The sequence below is a fragment of the Rhododendron vialii genome, chromosome 10a (genome assembly GCF_030253575.1).
Source record: "Rhododendron vialii isolate Sample 1 chromosome 10a, ASM3025357v1".
Taxonomy (NCBI): Eukaryota; Viridiplantae; Streptophyta; class Magnoliopsida; order Ericales; family Ericaceae; genus Rhododendron; species Rhododendron vialii.
This window is the reverse complement of record NC_080566.1, coordinates 10083954-10101620: the sequence shown is the minus strand read 5'-3', so window position 1 is coordinate 10101620 and position 17667 is coordinate 10083954. Positions and strand designations below refer to the sequence as shown.

Below are 17667 nucleotides of genomic sequence, written 5' to 3'. Positions count from 1 at the left end.
ATCATATTAAAATGGGAATGTGAGTATTGATACTTTGCTTTAAAATGTGAAATTTCGAAAGAATGAAGCATTCATGTGAGAAACTATGAACATTTAACTTGAATTGATGTCTTGGATAGTTTGAGGTGTCGATGCTTGCTTTCTTCTTTTCTTATAGACTCCCTAAATTATAGTGGCTTGATGTATTGAGATTGGTGTAGAAATTTGTTGGTATTGTGACATGTTTGATGCCATAGATGTGATAATAGCTATTGTGGAAGAATTACATTGGAATTGCAGTTTAAACTTATAATGATAAATTGGAGATTTGACTGAATGGTATGCATGTGCGTGGAGGTCGATAACACGTGCGTGTTAACGATGAGAGGAAAACTAAAAGGGCAGAATAAAAAGGGATACGAGGGAGGACACAATAAAACATGATCTTAAGTTTGAAAAGACTAAATTAGGTGGATGTGTGAGTTCTCTGAGGACACATTGAGGCTTTGTTTGAAATGTCCTCGTGCGCATTATATTTTACTTCCTTATGTGTAGTGTGTCGACTTAGATGCGAATGTGATTAGCAAGGTGGGTTGAGAAAGAGAAATTGGTTGATTAAGGAATGCAGAGTTGTCTCTAAGTCATTAAAATGAAAATGTAGTAATATGTTTTGAGTTTGGTAATGACAACCTGAGTTTACTTAAGATGGAAGTGGGTGCATGTGCGTGTATAGGTGAGAGTGTTGGTGTGAGTGAAGAAAAGTTCTATGTTTTTCTAAAGTAAGGATTGAGTTGTATGTTCTACTTTTATTTAAATTTTTCTTACATTTGTTCGTTTTTCGTCAAAGTTTTGTTGATTATTGGTTCTTCTAGAGAAAATAAAAAAATAAAAAAATAAAAAATTGTCATCTAAACTTAAATTTTTTGAATTAAAGACAAAAAAAAAGAAAAAGAAAAAGAAAAAGCCAAAGTGCCTTATTTAGTTTTAGCCAAAACACCCTTTTACTTGCACATTTTTGTCTTTTAATTTTTAAATAGGGTGGGTGGAGTAAATTGTGGGCCCCCCAATCCTTGTGGATGTGTGTCATTCAAGTTGTCTAAAACGACGCCGTCAACTCGAATCCCTGATGTCTGTACACTGTAGGAAAGTATTCATCAATGAATCTATCAAACCCTCAGGGACTCACCCCAACAATTCACCCAAAAACTGGAAAATCATTATACGTTTTCATTCATGTATGTATATACAGTTCTGTTCTTCTAGTATTGTTGTACTTGTACATACATATGAATGACTATAGGGTTTGATACCCTTCTGTTCTCATCTCTCTCTCTCTCATCTACTGGACGCTTCCTCAGATCATCAAGAAAATGCCGCAAGTGAAGATTATAGCCAAGAACTTCATGGACATGGTGGCCTCCTTGCCTGCCATGAAGCTCGACAAGCTTTACGACAATGCTTTCATTTGCGAAGCCATTCTCAGGTCCCCCGTCTCTTTCTCTCTCTCTAAATGTTTTGAATTCGAAGGGTACGTAGATTCTTTCATATGGATGTGTAATTACTAATTAGATCTTCTGAGGTCCTAATTGATACTTCATCTTGGGGCTTTTGTGCGTAGATCTTTGCCACCGTTGGCCAAGAAGTACGTCTTGCAGATGCTGTACATTGATGAACCAGTATTAGCAACGTCGATACATGAGTGGGTGCTTGCAGATGGAGAATCTAAACATACTGTTGCTGTTGATAGATTGGTCCAGTTGAGAGTATTTATTGAAACTGTTGACAGGTATGCAGTGATCTGTCTTTTTCGTTGGTGGTGTGTTGTTTGAAGAAGTCAGAAGTGAATTTGTTTTGCATCCTCAGGTGGTATGTCTGTATTACTGTATATTCTTATGTAAGGTACGAAAGGGGTATTACAAGAAATGTCACTTTTCTTAATATGCAGTTAATCGCTCTGCTCCTTTCAATCAATGTTTTCGAGCAAATTCATGTTTGGAAAAATGGGTGGGAATATATTTTTTGCTATATGAAAACAAGAATTAGTCATTTGTATGTGGGAGCAGATTGTAAAGCATTGGTATCAAAGCTCATCCCACTGTAATTTACATAATCTAAAATGACCCAAACCAATATGATATCAAGACTCTGTCATTAGTTTTCATTGATTCTTTGAGAGTTCCCTATGTATGGATGGTTGAAATGTGCAGACTTTAATAACAGTGTTGTAAGTATTTTGTGTATGTTCACCTTTTTTAAGACATAAGTATTATGTTCACCTTGCAAGTACGCTATGTCCACCTTAAAGGAATTTCCTTTCAAGTCCAATAAATACTGGTTGCCCATACTCTGTATTTATTTGTAGTGTTTCTGCAGGAAAAAGGGGACCACTTATAGATTAAACACAAAGTTTCAGATTAACCTTCAGAAGCATATAGTACATGGGTAAGCTTTCTTCATTTTTATATTTCACATTAGTATATTTGTTACTCATGCCTGATGTGCATTTTTCTTTGTTTGGTTGGGGAGTGGGGAGAGGTGTTTGTTTTGATTCCCTCACTAAAGGATTAGTCATTGTTACTATATGGGGTTGGACACCAGCTGCTCAATTCTGGTCTCTTAAAGTTGTGCCTGGCCAAAATTATCTGGCTTTAAAGTTTCCATCTTTTACTCTTGAAGTTTCCCTTTTCCTTTCCTTCTTTTTCTTCTAGAAAAGTCTTCTTCCTTGATTCCATCATCAACATGTAGCACGTTCACTAGATGTGGCTTTTTAGTATAGGGGTGACCTAAATTTCGGATTGGTTGTTTAACTGTATTTGCTGCTTGCGTATCTGGAGTATGTAACAAAATTACTCACCAAGTCATGTTTTGCATGGCTAACCTTGTGTCTGTGTTCTCTAATCTAAATGTCATTTACCACATGAATAAACATAAAACCATTTTCCAGTCCTAGTAATCTCTATCTAGTCACTTTGCTCAGGATGTGCTTATCCTAGAAGTATTGTTTTACTCGGATACCAATGGATTACCTTTAAACTCGATACGCAGTGGAGTTTTACCAAGGGAACCAATGCCTTCTACTATCACAGTGAGGCTTCCAAGCTTGGAGGATCTAGAAGCCTATGCTGCTGAACAATGGGAGGTATGAACTTCATCTTTGTGTTTTTCTGTCTCATTTGCGCTTGTGTATTGCTTAGGGTAGTAAGTTCCTAGTTACCCTGCATCTCTGTCATGAGTTGAGTTACTTGGTTTTTGTAATTGTTCAGTGTGCAGTTTTGTTGATAGTTTAGTCTCTGACTCACTCTTATCATGACTTCAAACTTTGGTACATTAGTGTTTCTTGCTGCACCTTATCAGCTCCGGCCAAACGGAAAGGACAACAAACTTCAGCTCTTCAATGATGAAAATATTCCAACGAGGCCTTCTGAGTCAGAGGTTATTTTGTGTCCCAAAAAATATGTTTCAATTTTCTAAGTGGAGAATAAGGATACAGTACCTTATAGATATGTGTTTTTATGTCCCATAGAGACAAAGAAGCTCCAAAGCTAACTGAAAGTGGTTTCCAATTTTTGGTATGCATTATATTTGTCATTTGCTGGCTGTAGTCTTCATGATGTTTTATATGCGCAAGTATTGATTTCTATAAATTACAGCTGATGGATACAAATGCACAACTCTGGTACATCATCAGGGAATATATCACAAATTCTGAGGTATCTGACAACTTTGTTGTGTTTTGGAAAATTTGATTTTGGTTTATCTAGAATGTTGAAAAGAGGTTGGATCCCTTTTCCTGGATATCCAAGTAATTGCCATATTAAGGTTCACTTTGTGCATGTTGCCCAGAAAAAGAGATAACAATGGGAGTTAGTTAGACATTTTCAATTTTAACTGGTATGTGGCTTTGGAAACTGAAAAGTCATCTTATTGGAATACTAGGCACATGCCCTTCATCCCTATTTTCCTTAGATACATTAGGTTGTAATTTGATGCCTGATATTAACCAGCAATTATGACTTTGTCATTGTGGTGAAGGAGCGAGGTGTGGATACAGCAGATTTGATTTCATTTCTGCTGGAGCTTAGTTTTCACGTCACGGGTGAGGTAATGCATTTTACTTAGATTCTTAAATTCTATGACACTTGTTGACTTGCAATCCTTCCCTTACTGAAATTTGATCTATTTGATGGATATCCTTCGGCAACAGATTTCCTACTCTTCTTTCCAGAATGTAAACATAATTCTGCAATGCAAGTTGTGTGATGAATCGATAGTTAACGAGTTTCATCTGCACCCTTCTTGCGTAGGCATATAATATGAACACATTGACTGATATTCAGAGAAATGTGATAAAAGACCTTGCCGACCTGGGATTGGTCAAGCTTCAGCAGGTCAATTGCTTCTTCTAATTATGCGTGTTTTCAGACTTTTGTTCAATACCAAGACCTTACTATTCCATGAACTTTTGGATTTGTGCAGGGTAGGAAAGAGAGTTGGTTTATTCCTACTAAGTTAGCTACCAATCTGTCAATTAGCTTATCAGATTTATCATCACGGAAGCAGGTATTTCCCTTGTGATTCAACTTGTATTGAAATTTAACAATGCATGACTTGAACTTCCGTGTCATAGTTACAATTTTTTTTACTTGTGAGGGAATGAGAGACTGGCATCGTTGTGTTTGTCATTCAGTTTTTTCCAAGTGCTTTAATTGGTTTGACAGTATGCTAAGGTGAATCAAGTTGAGTGCAAAATATGGTCTAGGACCTCTCACCTGGGCCTTAAGTAGAAAACCATATTTTATTTCGTACTCCTTAGGCTGTATCAGGTATGAGAAGATTTCATCATGGCCTCTTGATATGTGGCAGAGTATGGGGCCTTTTTATGTTTTGGCCCTTTCTTTTTGTATGATGGTTGCATCGCCTTAATGCCTCTTAGATATATTGTTCCACATCAAATTATAGAGTAGGTTTCACCGTTCCAGTTTATGGCAGGATCTTTTTTTTTCTTGCCAAGTTGACCTTACTTTGTCTTTAGAGCAATTAGTGTGCATGCAGGCCAATGTCATCATTCCAGTTTTTGGTTGCTTCCTAAAACTCGGAAAGGCAATAAGTGACTTGGTTAACTTGAGGAAGATAGCAGACGTAATACAACTTTTGGTCACTTTCTTTTTCAAACCTCCATCGGCCATGAGCTCTTGGATTCCTAGCCTATTCAAGTAAAAAGAGGGGGTTGACTAAAACGAAAATTAGCTGTGGAGACAGCATAATACATTATGGATTATGTGGTGCTGTGTGCATAGTGTGAATGGAGAGGGGAGTCGTAGATCTTTCTAGGGGAAAGGAAAGCTCTATTAGTAACTTGAAAGCAACGATGTTGGCATCCTTGCTTTTTATCAGCTGTGTGGATTTATAAGTGTTTTTTGGTTAGTTTTCTTGTATATGCATAGGTACAAGGTCGAGGGGCCCTTATGGGCCATTTTCTACGATAATTTACTTTTGAAGAATCTTTTGGGGCTATGGTACAGAGGAATTATGTGCCTACTTTGGCCAAACGTGTAGTATGCTGAAGACATTGTAAATTGTTGCATGGAAGATATTTTGGCAGATTACTCTGTTACATCACAATTTAAAATGTTGAAATGACATGGATTGGCTGCATAATGTTTATGTCGGCTCCAATAGGTTCATGTGGTTGTATTGGTTGGAGTTATTTGTTCCTTTGAAGTGTCAAGATGGGATGTTAGTCCTTTGCTCTTTCTTCTGTTCAGTTTGTGAAGTCTGTTTGCTATGTCTTTTCGGTGGTTGTTGGGAAAATTAGGTAGAAAAGTTGTGGACTATAAAAGGTGAAATCTAACAAGTAATATTCTTTTTTATTTGTCCTTCTCCAGGGTTTTGTTGTTGTGGAAACTAACTTTAGGGTGTATGCATACTCTTCATCCAAATTACTTTGCGAGATCTTGCGGCTCTTCTCAAGGTATAATGGAAATGTCCTTCATAAGCAATTTGGAATGAGCTACATGAAAAGGAGGAGGAAAAAGCAAAAGGAAAAAAAAAATTGTAATAGAAAATGATTCTCCATATGTTTAAGGAAAAAAGGATTCGATGATCTTTGTCAAAATCGGGTCCTTCCCTATGAATTGTTGGCTAAAGGTGGGAGAATCTTTACAAACACTGGATAAAAAGTTCCTAGTTGGTTTCTCACTCCAAAATGGGCGAAATTTAAAATTTAAATCGAGTCTTTTATTTAAATTGAGTCTTTCAAATTGAGATACTTTTCTCCATACCTTTACTCTTCTACATTATTGGATACATCAAATTTCCTTACAAGTCGTCATCTTGGCGTTGGGATGGAATGTTTATGGGTTATATTTAACTGAATGCTATTCTTGTACATGTATTCATCACCAAAGACTAATTTTAGTGCTGAAATGGCAGGGTAGAATATCAACTTCCAAATCTTATTGTTGCTGCCATCACAAAAGAAAGCCTGTATAATGCTTTTGAAAATGGCATTATGGCAGAGCAGGCAAGTATTGATTCCTTGCTGTATGTAACTTCACGTTGGTTTGCGATTTTCAAAATCGATTTTGTTAAAACTATTTTTGAAAACAAGATTCTGATTGTGTTTAGATCTTAATGCATATTTAGTGGAAATGATTACGTATGGAAAATCTTTCTGATGTATATTAAAAACTGGCTCTTTCCTCAAAATAGCAGAATACAAGTTTTGAAAAGACAAAGCTTGTATCTTTTGTGTTCTCCGAAGTCCTTTCATCTTTCACCTGATAGAGCAGCTATGATTTCACTGTTATATTTAATGATATGATGAAGTTTGGTCTGTGTTCCATTTAAGAGGCATCAATTGCCATTTATTTGTCATTAGGCACATCAGTTGCCTTCTATGAATGGTTTGCCATCACAAGTTAGATTTCTCAAAATACCTGTGAGCCATAGATCATGCTTGTTAGTTCTTGTTTTATTTTTTCGTATCATGCTTATTAGTTTGAAATTGGACATATGTTGTTATTATCCCCACGACTATTTTTTATTTCAATGTTAACGGTGAAGAATCATACTAATAGTTTGTTCAAAGTCGGATAAAACATTGGTCGCTGCTGCTAATGAATACTTGGACATTATTTTAGCTTCTGGGTTCATGGGCAACAAGTATTTCAAGCACATGCTTTCAAATCCTTGTGCTATTATTTCTGTTGCCTTATAAAACCCATGATGATATTATTACCTACTGGGGTCTGGAGCCAAACCTATTCCAAACCAAACCAAACCGAGCCTTATGTCCCAATCACTTGGGGTCGGTTACATGAATATTTTTCCTCCATTGAGCTCTGTCAAAGGCCACTTGTTCACACAAACCTACTATACTCGTATCATTGCGCACCACAGCATCTAATGTCAATTTAGGTCTATCCCTTCCTGTAGCATTGCTACCCAAAGCTATCCTATCCACTCTCTTAACTACTGCATCTCCTGGTCTACGGTAGACATGCCCAAACCACCTTAGCCTATTTTCTCTCAACTTCTCTTCTATTGGTGCTACACCTACCATCTCACGAACCGTTTCATTTCTAATCCTGTCTCGTCTAGTCGTACTACACATTCACCTCAATATTCTCATTTCCACTACATTCATCTTGTGCACTTGTTGTTTATTAATAGGCTAACATTCTGTCCCGTAAAGCATCGCTGGTCTGATGGCAGTTCCGTAGAATTTTTCTTTAAATTTATGGGTACCCTCTTGTCACACAGTACACCAGTAGCGCTCCTCCACTCGAGCTACCCCACTTGGATCCTATGGGACACATCATCGGCAATCTCTCCATCTCTACTAATAATTGAGCCTAGGTACTTAAAATGATCACTCTCAGGTATCTCCTGGTCTTGGATCATCACTCTTTCTTTGTGTGCACTGCTGGTACCACTAAACTTGCACACCATATACTCAGTTTCTCCAACTTATCCGAAAACCCTTTTGACTCTAATGCTTCCCTCCAAATTTCTAGTTTCGTATTAACACCTGTAACGGTTTCATCTACGAGGACAATGTCATCTGCAAACATCATAAACAATGGGATATCTTCTTGAAATTGTCTAGTCAATTCATCCATAACTAAAGCAAAAAGGTACGGGCTCAAGGCTAACCCTTGATGCAATCCTACAGTGATTGAAAATTCACTCGTTTTCCCTACTGGTGATCGAATGGTAGTGACGGCATGTACCCTTTAGTCACTCCCTTTCTCTCCAGAACCCACTATATGTTGTCTCTAGGCATCCTATCATAAGCCCTTTCTAAGTCTATGAAAATCATATGGAGATCCTTCTTCTTTACTTTTTGTTTTTATACCATTGTCCTTAATAGGTAGATAGCTTCCATGGTTGATCTTCCAGGCATGAACCCAAATTGTTTCTCAGACACCGTAGTTACCATCTTCAAGTGATGCTCAATAACTCTTTTCCAAAACTTCATCGTATGACTCATCAATTTAATACCTCGATAGTTGTTGCAGTTTTGAATAGCCCCTTTATTCTTATAGATAGGTACTAGGGTGCTCTTTCTCCATTCGTTGGGCATCTTCCTAGTCATAATAATCTTGTTAAACAATTTCGTCAACCAAGTCACCCCCAGGTCACTTAGACTTTTCCATACTTCAATAGGGATATCATCTGGTCCTAAGGCCTTACGAGGTTTCATCATTTTCAAAGCTTTAACCACTTCGAACTTTTGTATTCTCCGATAGAATTCATATTCTATATTCTCGCCAGGTACATACTCTTCCTTCCCACCAAAGCCTCCTTCATGTTTTTCTTATTTAACAACTTCTTGAAGTACGACTTCCATTTATCCCTGATCGCCTTGTCTTTCACCAACACCACCGAATCAATACCTTTTATACACTTAACTTGAGAAACGTCTCTAGCTCTCCTTTCTCGCAACTTGGCAAGTTTATAAATAATATTTTCTCCATCTTTACTATCGAGTCTAGCACAGAAATTCCCATAGGCTTTCAACTTAGCATCCCTAACGGCTTCCTTGCTAGCTTGCTTATAATCTTGAAAATTTTCCTCATTCCTGTCCTTTTGCCACTTTTTAGAGCACTCATTGGCTTTTACTATGGTTTGAATCTCGTCATTCCACCACGTCTCCTTGAAAATTGGACATTTTCCCTTCGACTCCCCGAGAACTTCTTTCGATATTCTTCTAATACCGTAAGATATGGTATTCCACATATGGTTACTATCGCCTTCCACTCCCCACCGTACTTCTTGAGATATTCTTTCCTTGAATACCTCTAGTTTCTTCCCTATTAGACCCCACCATTTAGTCCGTAGGCATTTAGTTTCCTTTCTCCTTCTAATATTCCCCTTGAGACAAATATCTAACACCAAAAGTCTATGCTATGTCACTAGACACTCTCCGGGAATAACTTTACAATCCTTACATGTCAAGCGGTCTGCACCTCTAGCAAGAAAACAATCAATTTGGCTTCTATTGGCTCCGCTCTTAAAGGTAATTAAATACTCTAAGGTCAAAGGCTACTGCAAAATCTAAAATACTCTAACCACCTTCGTTAAGGTCACCAAATCCAAAGCCACCATGCACCTTCTCATCCCCTTGCTTATGCATTCCCACATGACCATTGAAATCGCCTCCTATAAATAGCTTCTCCCCAAAAGGTATCTCTTGAACCACGTCATCCATCTGCTCCCAAAATTGCTCTTTTGTAAGATCATCTAAGCCTACTTGGGGTGCGTAAGCACTAATAATATTAAATATGCTAACTATGATCACAAGCTTAACTAAAATAATCCGATTTTCTTTCCTCGTGACTGTAACTACCGAATCTTTCAGGTGTTTATCTACTACGATACCAACCCCATTTCTCTGTCTATCCGTACCCATATAGTAAAGCTTATAAACTGTGTCCTCTATATCCCTAGCTTTCTCCCCTACCCACTTAGTCTCTTGAAGGTAAGCTATACTAGTCCTCCTCTTAAACATGGTGTCAACTAGCTCCCTAGTCTTACCCGTTAATATTCCTATATTCCAAGTTGCTAAACGAATCCTATAATCCTGTGCTAGCTTCTTTACCCGTGCTCTACCAAGCACGCGCGGAAACCCTTGCTCACTTATCACCACATCCCTTGCTCGTTTTTCGAAGCACCCGAAGGCAGGCACAAGAGCGTCGCTTAAAGGGAACGCCGTAGCATGTCTCGTTATCATATTTGGATTCATGTCATAAAGATCTAACGGGTTTTTTACGTGCTGGCTGTTAGCTACCTAATGCACAACCATCCTCCTTTATCCGGGCTTGGGACTGACTATCAGGGGTCCTGTGTTGGTTGTTTCTTTTGTCTAGAATATAGTTGATGTAGTGAATTTGAAGCTTTCAATTTTGCAGATAATTACTTTTCTTCAGCAGAATGCCCATCCTAGAGTTGCAGAGAGAATACCCTCGGTACCAGAAAATGTCACGGATCAGGTTCACATTGTTTTCAGTGTTCAGATGCATTTTCAAAGCCAAAAGTTCCTCTGCCCCTATTCAAATTAAAAACAATACTCAGTTATTTATTATCTGCTTGACTGTGCTCTGAGATGCAAATTTTTGAAACAGATTAGGTTGTGGGAATCAGATATGAATAGGGTTGAGATGACACCTGCTAGTCTTTTTGATGAGTTCCCTTCTCGGGTAAAAAAAATAGAAGAAAGGTTCCTCTCCTTTACAGTTATGTTTTTGTATATTACTTCAAACCTTTTACCATTTTATGGGTTTTGTTTCCTTAATCTGTAGGACGTTTTTGAGGCCGCTTGTGACTTTGCACGAGAATATGGAGGTGTATTGTGGGAAGACTCGAAGAAGATGCGCTTGGTGGTGAAGGCAGAAATACTTGGGCAAATACGAGAATTTTTGCGTCGGTAGAAGCAATAGATGTGTGGAATCTGCAGAAGGGGGAGTTGGATGCTTGAAAAGGGCATTCCTTTTTCTTTTGGATGTAAATTTGCTAGAAATTAATGGAATCATATGGAGAGGAAAAGAAAGTAATAGAGATGTAAGTTACACAAATTTACAGAACATGCACGATTGGTGATTGGACGGACTACTTCGCAACCAGCAATCATGTAGTGCCATGTTCGCATGTATAAATTTTTGTATGCATTGTTTTGTTAGAGGGTGTTTTTCGTTTTTGGCCTGAATGGAATCAGTTTCGTGCAAATGAAATAGGGAGTATGTGTTCTGTGTACGCGTAGGCTATGTTTGGCTGAAGGGCGAGTCTAGAACAATGGTAAAGTTGCCCTATTGTGACATGAAGGTCACGGATTCGAGTCGTGGAAATAGTCTTTTTGCTTGCAAAAGTAAGACTGTGTACATCAACTATTTTCTAGACCTTGCAATGGCAGGAGCCTCTCATGCACTGAATTTGCCCCTTTATAGGCTGCGTGTGGCTCGTGGGCAGGGGTGGAGCTAGGCTTTGGCTGGGTGGAGCTATGTCCGCACCCCATCATTTCTAAAATCATCATACTAAGAAAGTACTAAAATAACTGTCAATATATATGGTATACTTACTCTTGCACTAAGTTTGAATTTATACTATGGAAAATGATACCGCCCAAATTATTTTCATTAATGTCTAAATTTTATACTAGTTTTTGTGATTAAGTTTTTGATATTAACAAAAAATCGTTATGGCATTGTCTAACACTTTTTGAAAAGGATTCCGTGGTATTAAGATAATTGATTGCAAGTAGAGTATAATGCAGTTGGTGCCTCTTCTATACTCTTATGCACATGGGTAGAATTCGATTTCCGTGAACACCCATCCCCCTCTCCAAATTTCCTAAGATAGAGTAGATTAGATTTAATGAATGACAGAAAAAAAAAAAATTGATTTCACTATCGTTTTTACTTTCACAACCTTAGAACTGTAGATCATCATGTAATTTTGGGATCATATATATATATGCTCTCCACAATTTCAGTAATTATAAGCGCCGTAAACGTACCATGCACAGGGAGCACAAACAAAATTTGTTGTGCATTTATTCCTTTTGGATGTACGATTTATCATTAAATGTGAAAATTGTATGAAAAGAAAATGTTTAATTGTGTGGGAGAGTTTTTTTTTTTTTTTTTTGAGAAATCATAAACTTATCATAAATAGAAAATAAACGGGACAATCACATGACAACAACCATACAATCAACCCCACACACTAGTCGGCACAAAACAACCCGACAAAACTAAGGAAAGACCCAACAAAAACGAACAACCAAACAAGGCCAATCGAACCACCCCCAAAAAATCAAACACAATAAAAGTCATGCCATCAACGCCAAACACAAACAATTATATCTACAAAACATGGATAAAGAACAAGAGACAGAAATAAATCAATGTCAAGCACGACATTGAGGGATACAGTAAGTGTGAGTCTCTACGCAGCTGTCTTCAATAACACTTTCCCGTTTACGCTTTCTCCAAGTGGGGTTTTGTGTAGCCTTGTCACTACATGCTTTGACATTGTCTATCTTCTTCCTTTTCTGATTGCCGGAAAGCTTAACAGTTGGAGGGTCACAGGCCTCTTATCGCTATCACAACAAAGCCATAATCCTCTGAGACCGTAAATTCTGGGGTCCGACAACAGTGACCCTAGAGAACATCTCAAACCCGATTAGACGAGGAATCCTCAAAGCTAAGGTGCCGAGGTTTAGGCATTGGGGAAACAAATACACAATTGGACAGGGATCCCATCTGGGGAGGGCTAAGAGGGTCTGACACATTAACCATCGGCACATCGACTTCTTGAACACCAATACAAACCTCCGGAGGCATAAGGGTTTCGGGTATGCCAAGACAATTAACTACAGAAGAGAACTCCTTCACTTTAACTTCAAACAGCTAAGAGACTCGGCATATGGAAGAACTGGAACTTCCTTGCCATATCCGATCCCAGAAGACAATTGCGGTTAACAAGGAGAAAGTCTCAACCCATGATAACCTTTTCTTGCACTGACGATACTCTGTAGAACGAGGCCGCTTCATATTAGTAGCAGGTGCACGTTGATCCAACGCCTTTACCAATGTCCTCAACCTTCTCAGAACTAGCAACGGATTCAAAACCTCCAGAAGCAACACAACTAGAGGAAGCTGATGATAATGTCTTTTTAATAAGTTAGAGTTACGAAATATGACACTTAAAAAGGGACGGAGGGAGTACTATAATACTAACATTAGTAGAGCAACTAAAAGCTTGATTTTTATTAGCTAATGAAATTACTGTGACTGTGTAGTCTTAATTAAGTTAGCGATACAATAAGTACTTATTAAATGTCAACCCATATATTAAGCTGGGTATATATAAGTAATAAGGACGAGAGTTCATTGACAAAATCGTTTTAACAGTACATAAATATCCTCAGCTGCTAATATTATCTTACTTAGCCGTTATAAGTTGGAACCAGTGGCGGAACTAGAATGCGTACCTGAGAGGGGTCAAACTAAGGGGGGAAAATGCGACAAAAAATGAACTTTTGAATATTTATTAAGTATATTAAAAATAAAATTCAGCGATTAAGTACAAGAAAAAAAGTCTCACTATCAAAAATCACAAAATGTAGTGTTTTTTTAAAAAAGAAAACTTTTAAAAAATGACATAGTGTTATTCAATTTCAATTTTTTTTGTCGGGAGTGTTATCTCACTTCAAATGTGACCAATGGATTGACAGTCAAGTGATGGGCGTCCTATACTCCTTGCACCAGGTGAGGGTTCAAACCTCGCTAGTCTCATTCCATTTCTCCCAGATTAGAATAAAATTTATCTTCTTCAGTTCCTCAAAGGGAATGGAGGATCCTGATCTTCTCGAGCCAATGTTGATGTGATTAATACTGTTCACTCTTAAAAGTTATCAAGTACATATATCAACCCTGCCAATTAAGAAATCATGTTCATCGGACTATTGATATGTTTTCAGAAAAGACGAGAGGGGTCCACTCACCTATTTTCCATCACAAAAACGTCAAAATGCCAAAACCTTTTACCAGCAATAAACAAAACAGAAACTTAAAAATGAACCATTCCCAAGAGGAACAAAAACAGAACAAGCAGACCATATGCAGTTTCTAGGAAATTTCCCCAACTTTAACCTCATTTGCACAATCATTGATCTCACGATCTTCTCTTACTTTTTCAAACATTGGCTCCAAAACTTTCACATAACAACTTGAAAAGTAGTGGTTTTCCTTGCTACTAATTTATAAACACAACTTTTGCTTCTTCTTTTTTCAGACTTCATTGAAGTACCAAGCTGCTGATCCATTTCTCTTGTGTTGTTCCAATGAAAGACACTATGAAGTGTTGTGTCCAATTGTTTCTGAAACTTGTGAACTCAATCATGGGAATTGTTGGGATTTCAATGATCTTATATAGCTCGTGGATGGTTAGAGTTTGGCAGAGAGACATGGAAGGCTCGTCTTCTGGTTTTCACAACCACTCTATTCCATGGTGAGCTATTTTTCGAGCTGTCATTTGTGTTACATCTACCTATTTTACGGTATAGTCATGGGAGTGGGACAGAATGCCAAAATCAATTTCATGAGTAAATTCACCTTTCTTCTTTTCTTCGTTATGCTGATTCTTCTATCAAGTTTTTAATCATTTGCTAAGTTCAAAAAGCGGGCGATCCACTCGCTTGATATTGCAGGTTTATTTATGCTTTCCTTGGCATTGGAATCACCTTATGTGCTATTACATGCCTTGGCCATGTTGCTGCAAAAACTGCAAATCCCCATTGCCTTTCTGCTGTATCCTTTTTTTCTTGTTCTTTTTCTTTTTGGTTTCTATGTCTATGTAACTTGTTCTCCTTACCTTGAGTAGCATTAATCACTTTCCCTTCTTTCAGAATTCAAATATTCTTGCTTTTTAACTTTCACTAATAGCCTGGTAGGCAAATTAGGAGAGAAGGCAAAACTTGATGGTCCCTTTATTTAACAAAAAATGACAAATATTGAAGCAGTGTAGCTCTCAGACGAGCTAGGACACGAGTCAAAACTATCAATGTGATTTTGTAACTTTTGGAGAGAAAAGAAAGAACAAAAATTAAACTATACTGGTATTCTCCATTCTTGCTTTGCTAATCATGGAGAGAACAAAAGTGAAAGATAGCTCTCTATATGAAGGTTGGTAAAAGGAGTAAAATTTGTTGAAAACTTCTCATAATAAGGTAAAAGTTCAACTTTGGCGAACTCAGGATGTCTAGGTTTACAACTCGATCATCTCTGTTGCCCACTTAAGCTACGCCTTGGGGTTTGAATCAAGACATTCTGGTTATATCTCCTTTGGTTTCATCTCTCATGTCACAAGTCTGTTACAACCTTGATTAGGGCAAAGTATATGGTCACAATCTTTTTGCTTCTTCTAGCGGAGACTGCATTGATATCAGACATAATCCTAAATTCTGACTGGGAGAAGGTAAATAATACTATTGTTAATATCCCTACCATGTATTCTAAATAATTCTCTGTCCAGTTCTTGAACTTTTTGCATCTTCATTTCTTGACATATTGTACTTGTATAAATGCTACATGCACCAGGACTTGCCTGAAGATCGAACAGGAAGGTTTGATGATTTCGAGGATTTCGTGGAGCCGAATTTCGACACCTGCAAATGGATTGGCTTGTTGATTGTCTTAGCACAGGTATGTGAAACTAATTTGAAGGTGTCGAATATGACGGGTTTAAGAAATGAAAGGACATTTGAATTCCCTTTTCAAAAGATTTTAAGCTGTAAAATGAACCAAGTTACTATTAGAGTCATATAGGATCACTAAATGCCCAATAGAGATGAACTTGTTATACAATCAAATCAAATTTGAACACAGTTTAGAACTCTTTTCCCCTGTGCATTTGGCTCGTTATTGATTCTCAGCTGGGCAAAATATGGTTTGAAATTGACTTTAAAAATACACTTGATCGAACATATACTTAAGCTCGTTAAGTTTCTAAGCCAAACTTGAACAATTCATCACCGAGCACAACTCAAATCGTATACCTAAGATTAGGTGGCCTAGTCTAAATTGAGTTCAGACTTGGACATATTACTGTATTGGAAAAGCAACTGCACTCAAAGGTTTGAATTCAAATTCAAACAATGTGTGCCCAAGAGATGAACCGGATCACAAATTTCTACTGTTTTCTTATACGCAGGGATGTTCGATCCTATTGGCCACAGTCCTAAAAACTCTTGAGAAAGATACGGGAAAACACTATGACAGTGATGATGATTACGCTGCGCATAGGCTTCCGTTTGTGAACAATTCTGTGCATCCGCTTCCTTGCACAGTTGCCGACTTCCCACTTCCCTCCAAGAGCAAAACCTGGACGTTAAGGAAAGATTCACAATGAAGGTAGACATCTTGTCGGGCTGATACTGCTTCCATTTTGGTTTCCGGGTTTTTGGAATAAAAGCATTGGAAAGTAAAAAACACTCACTGTTTTGAAAACAAAAACATCTTTCGCGTGTACAAACCAATGGGTTGTTTTTTGAAAGACAAAATACTAAAAGTAGTTTGCATAGCACATTTTCTTGAATGAAAAAATGGCGAAGGAAAACGCTAACATAAGAGTCTATTTGTCAGAGATCCAACTTCCGTTAAAGTAAGTCATGGCCTGAGCATACCAACCCACACATCTTTTTTCCTTTTCAGATGATTCAAAGCTGAGGGAAGGACATAAGCAGGTGAAATCTTTCATGTGAATATTCATAACGGTAGGTCGAGACGTGTACGGTGGTGCTGCAGTACGGGTGCTGGTGCCATTGATGGTAGAGGTAGCAATGCTATATATCTAGTTAAACTATATACTACTTTTTCTTTCCTTTAACTAAGTAACGGAGAGATTGCTTGTCAAGTTGTCATGGTTATCTTGGCAATAGAAATGTAAAAGTTTTATATACTTGTGTGAGTACTTGTATCATTTCCTGTTAGGTTTCATGTGGGGGAAAATAATAACAATCTTGCAAAATGTATTAAGCCATGTCTATAGAACATACGCGAGAACACAAATCATTTCTTGTACACTACCATCTAACAATGGCCGGTAATCAACCCATAGAACAAATTCTATAGGTCATCCGAGAGCATGATGTGCAAGAGTGTGTAAAGAAAACCAAATTCAAGAGGATATGCAAAGAAAACCAGATCCATGCACGCCTAAGATGTAGAAAAACATCTAAGAATCAGGAAATGTAGACTAAGTTATGGATATAGTGTCCCAATTGTATCACCAACATAGACCACCATGATAGAAACCTCTGTGTGTATGGTAAACCAATGAACCAACGCCTCATATGTCGTCTAAAGCCGTTCCCTCAAAAACATGACAACTATACGAAAAAGAAACCCAAAAAAATACAGTAACTCATGAAAGAGAAGGAAAATTGAAGGAAATGTACTTAGTCAGATTTCTTAGTGGTCTTTGTTGATACTCCGGTACAATCGATCTCCTTCACCTTGTGAAGCTTGCTCCCTGCAATCCTGGGAGAATCATGCATGGTGCTCATTGTGGTAACCTATGCTCCTTGTCATTAGATTCACGGGCCATAATAAGAATAAGCCTCTTGCTCCTGGTTGAACACGTATAATGTTAAAAAATGAAATGGCCAGCCACATAGGGTGCATC

General features: G+C 37.8%; 2 protein-coding genes across 6 annotated transcripts; both read left to right on the top strand.

The window, feature by feature from the left end:
• Window positions 1-1337: 1337 nt before the first annotated feature.
• On the top strand, window positions 1338-11161 carry LOC131303321 (general transcription and DNA repair factor IIH subunit TFB2-like). Of its 5 annotated transcripts, XM_058330129.1 has the most exons (15): window positions 1338-1462; window positions 1598-1765; window positions 2353-2421; window positions 3025-3118; window positions 3311-3411; window positions 3503-3548; window positions 3630-3689; window positions 4012-4080; window positions 4284-4367; window positions 4456-4539; window positions 5865-5950; window positions 6412-6502; window positions 10395-10475; window positions 10608-10682; window positions 10785-11161. In XM_058330129.1, exons 1-15 carry the CDS (start codon window positions 1350-1352, stop codon window positions 10911-10913), a joined length of 1350 nt encoding a protein of 449 aa, XP_058186112.1. In that variant the 5' UTR covers window positions 1338-1349; the 3' UTR covers window positions 10914-11161. The 5 variants fall into 5 exon arrangements, with proteins under 5 accessions (XP_058186112.1, XP_058186113.1, XP_058186115.1 ...); XM_058330130.1 differs by lacking the exon at window positions 10395-10475 and having other exon boundaries at window positions 2944-3118; XM_058330132.1 differs by lacking the exons at window positions 3311-3411; window positions 3503-3548.
• Window positions 11162-14189: 3028 nt separating this feature from the next.
• LOC131303320 (tetraspanin-19-like) lies at window positions 14190-16941 on the top strand. Its single transcript, XM_058330128.1, has 6 exons — window positions 14190-14493; window positions 14693-14792; window positions 15379-15459; window positions 15582-15686; window positions 16195-16394; window positions 16695-16941. The coding sequence occupies exons 1-5, from the start codon at window positions 14327-14329 to the stop codon at window positions 16390-16392; spliced, it is 651 nt and encodes a 216-aa protein (XP_058186111.1). The 5' UTR covers window positions 14190-14326; the 3' UTR covers window positions 16393-16394; window positions 16695-16941.
• Window positions 16942-17667: the final 726 nt, after the last annotated feature.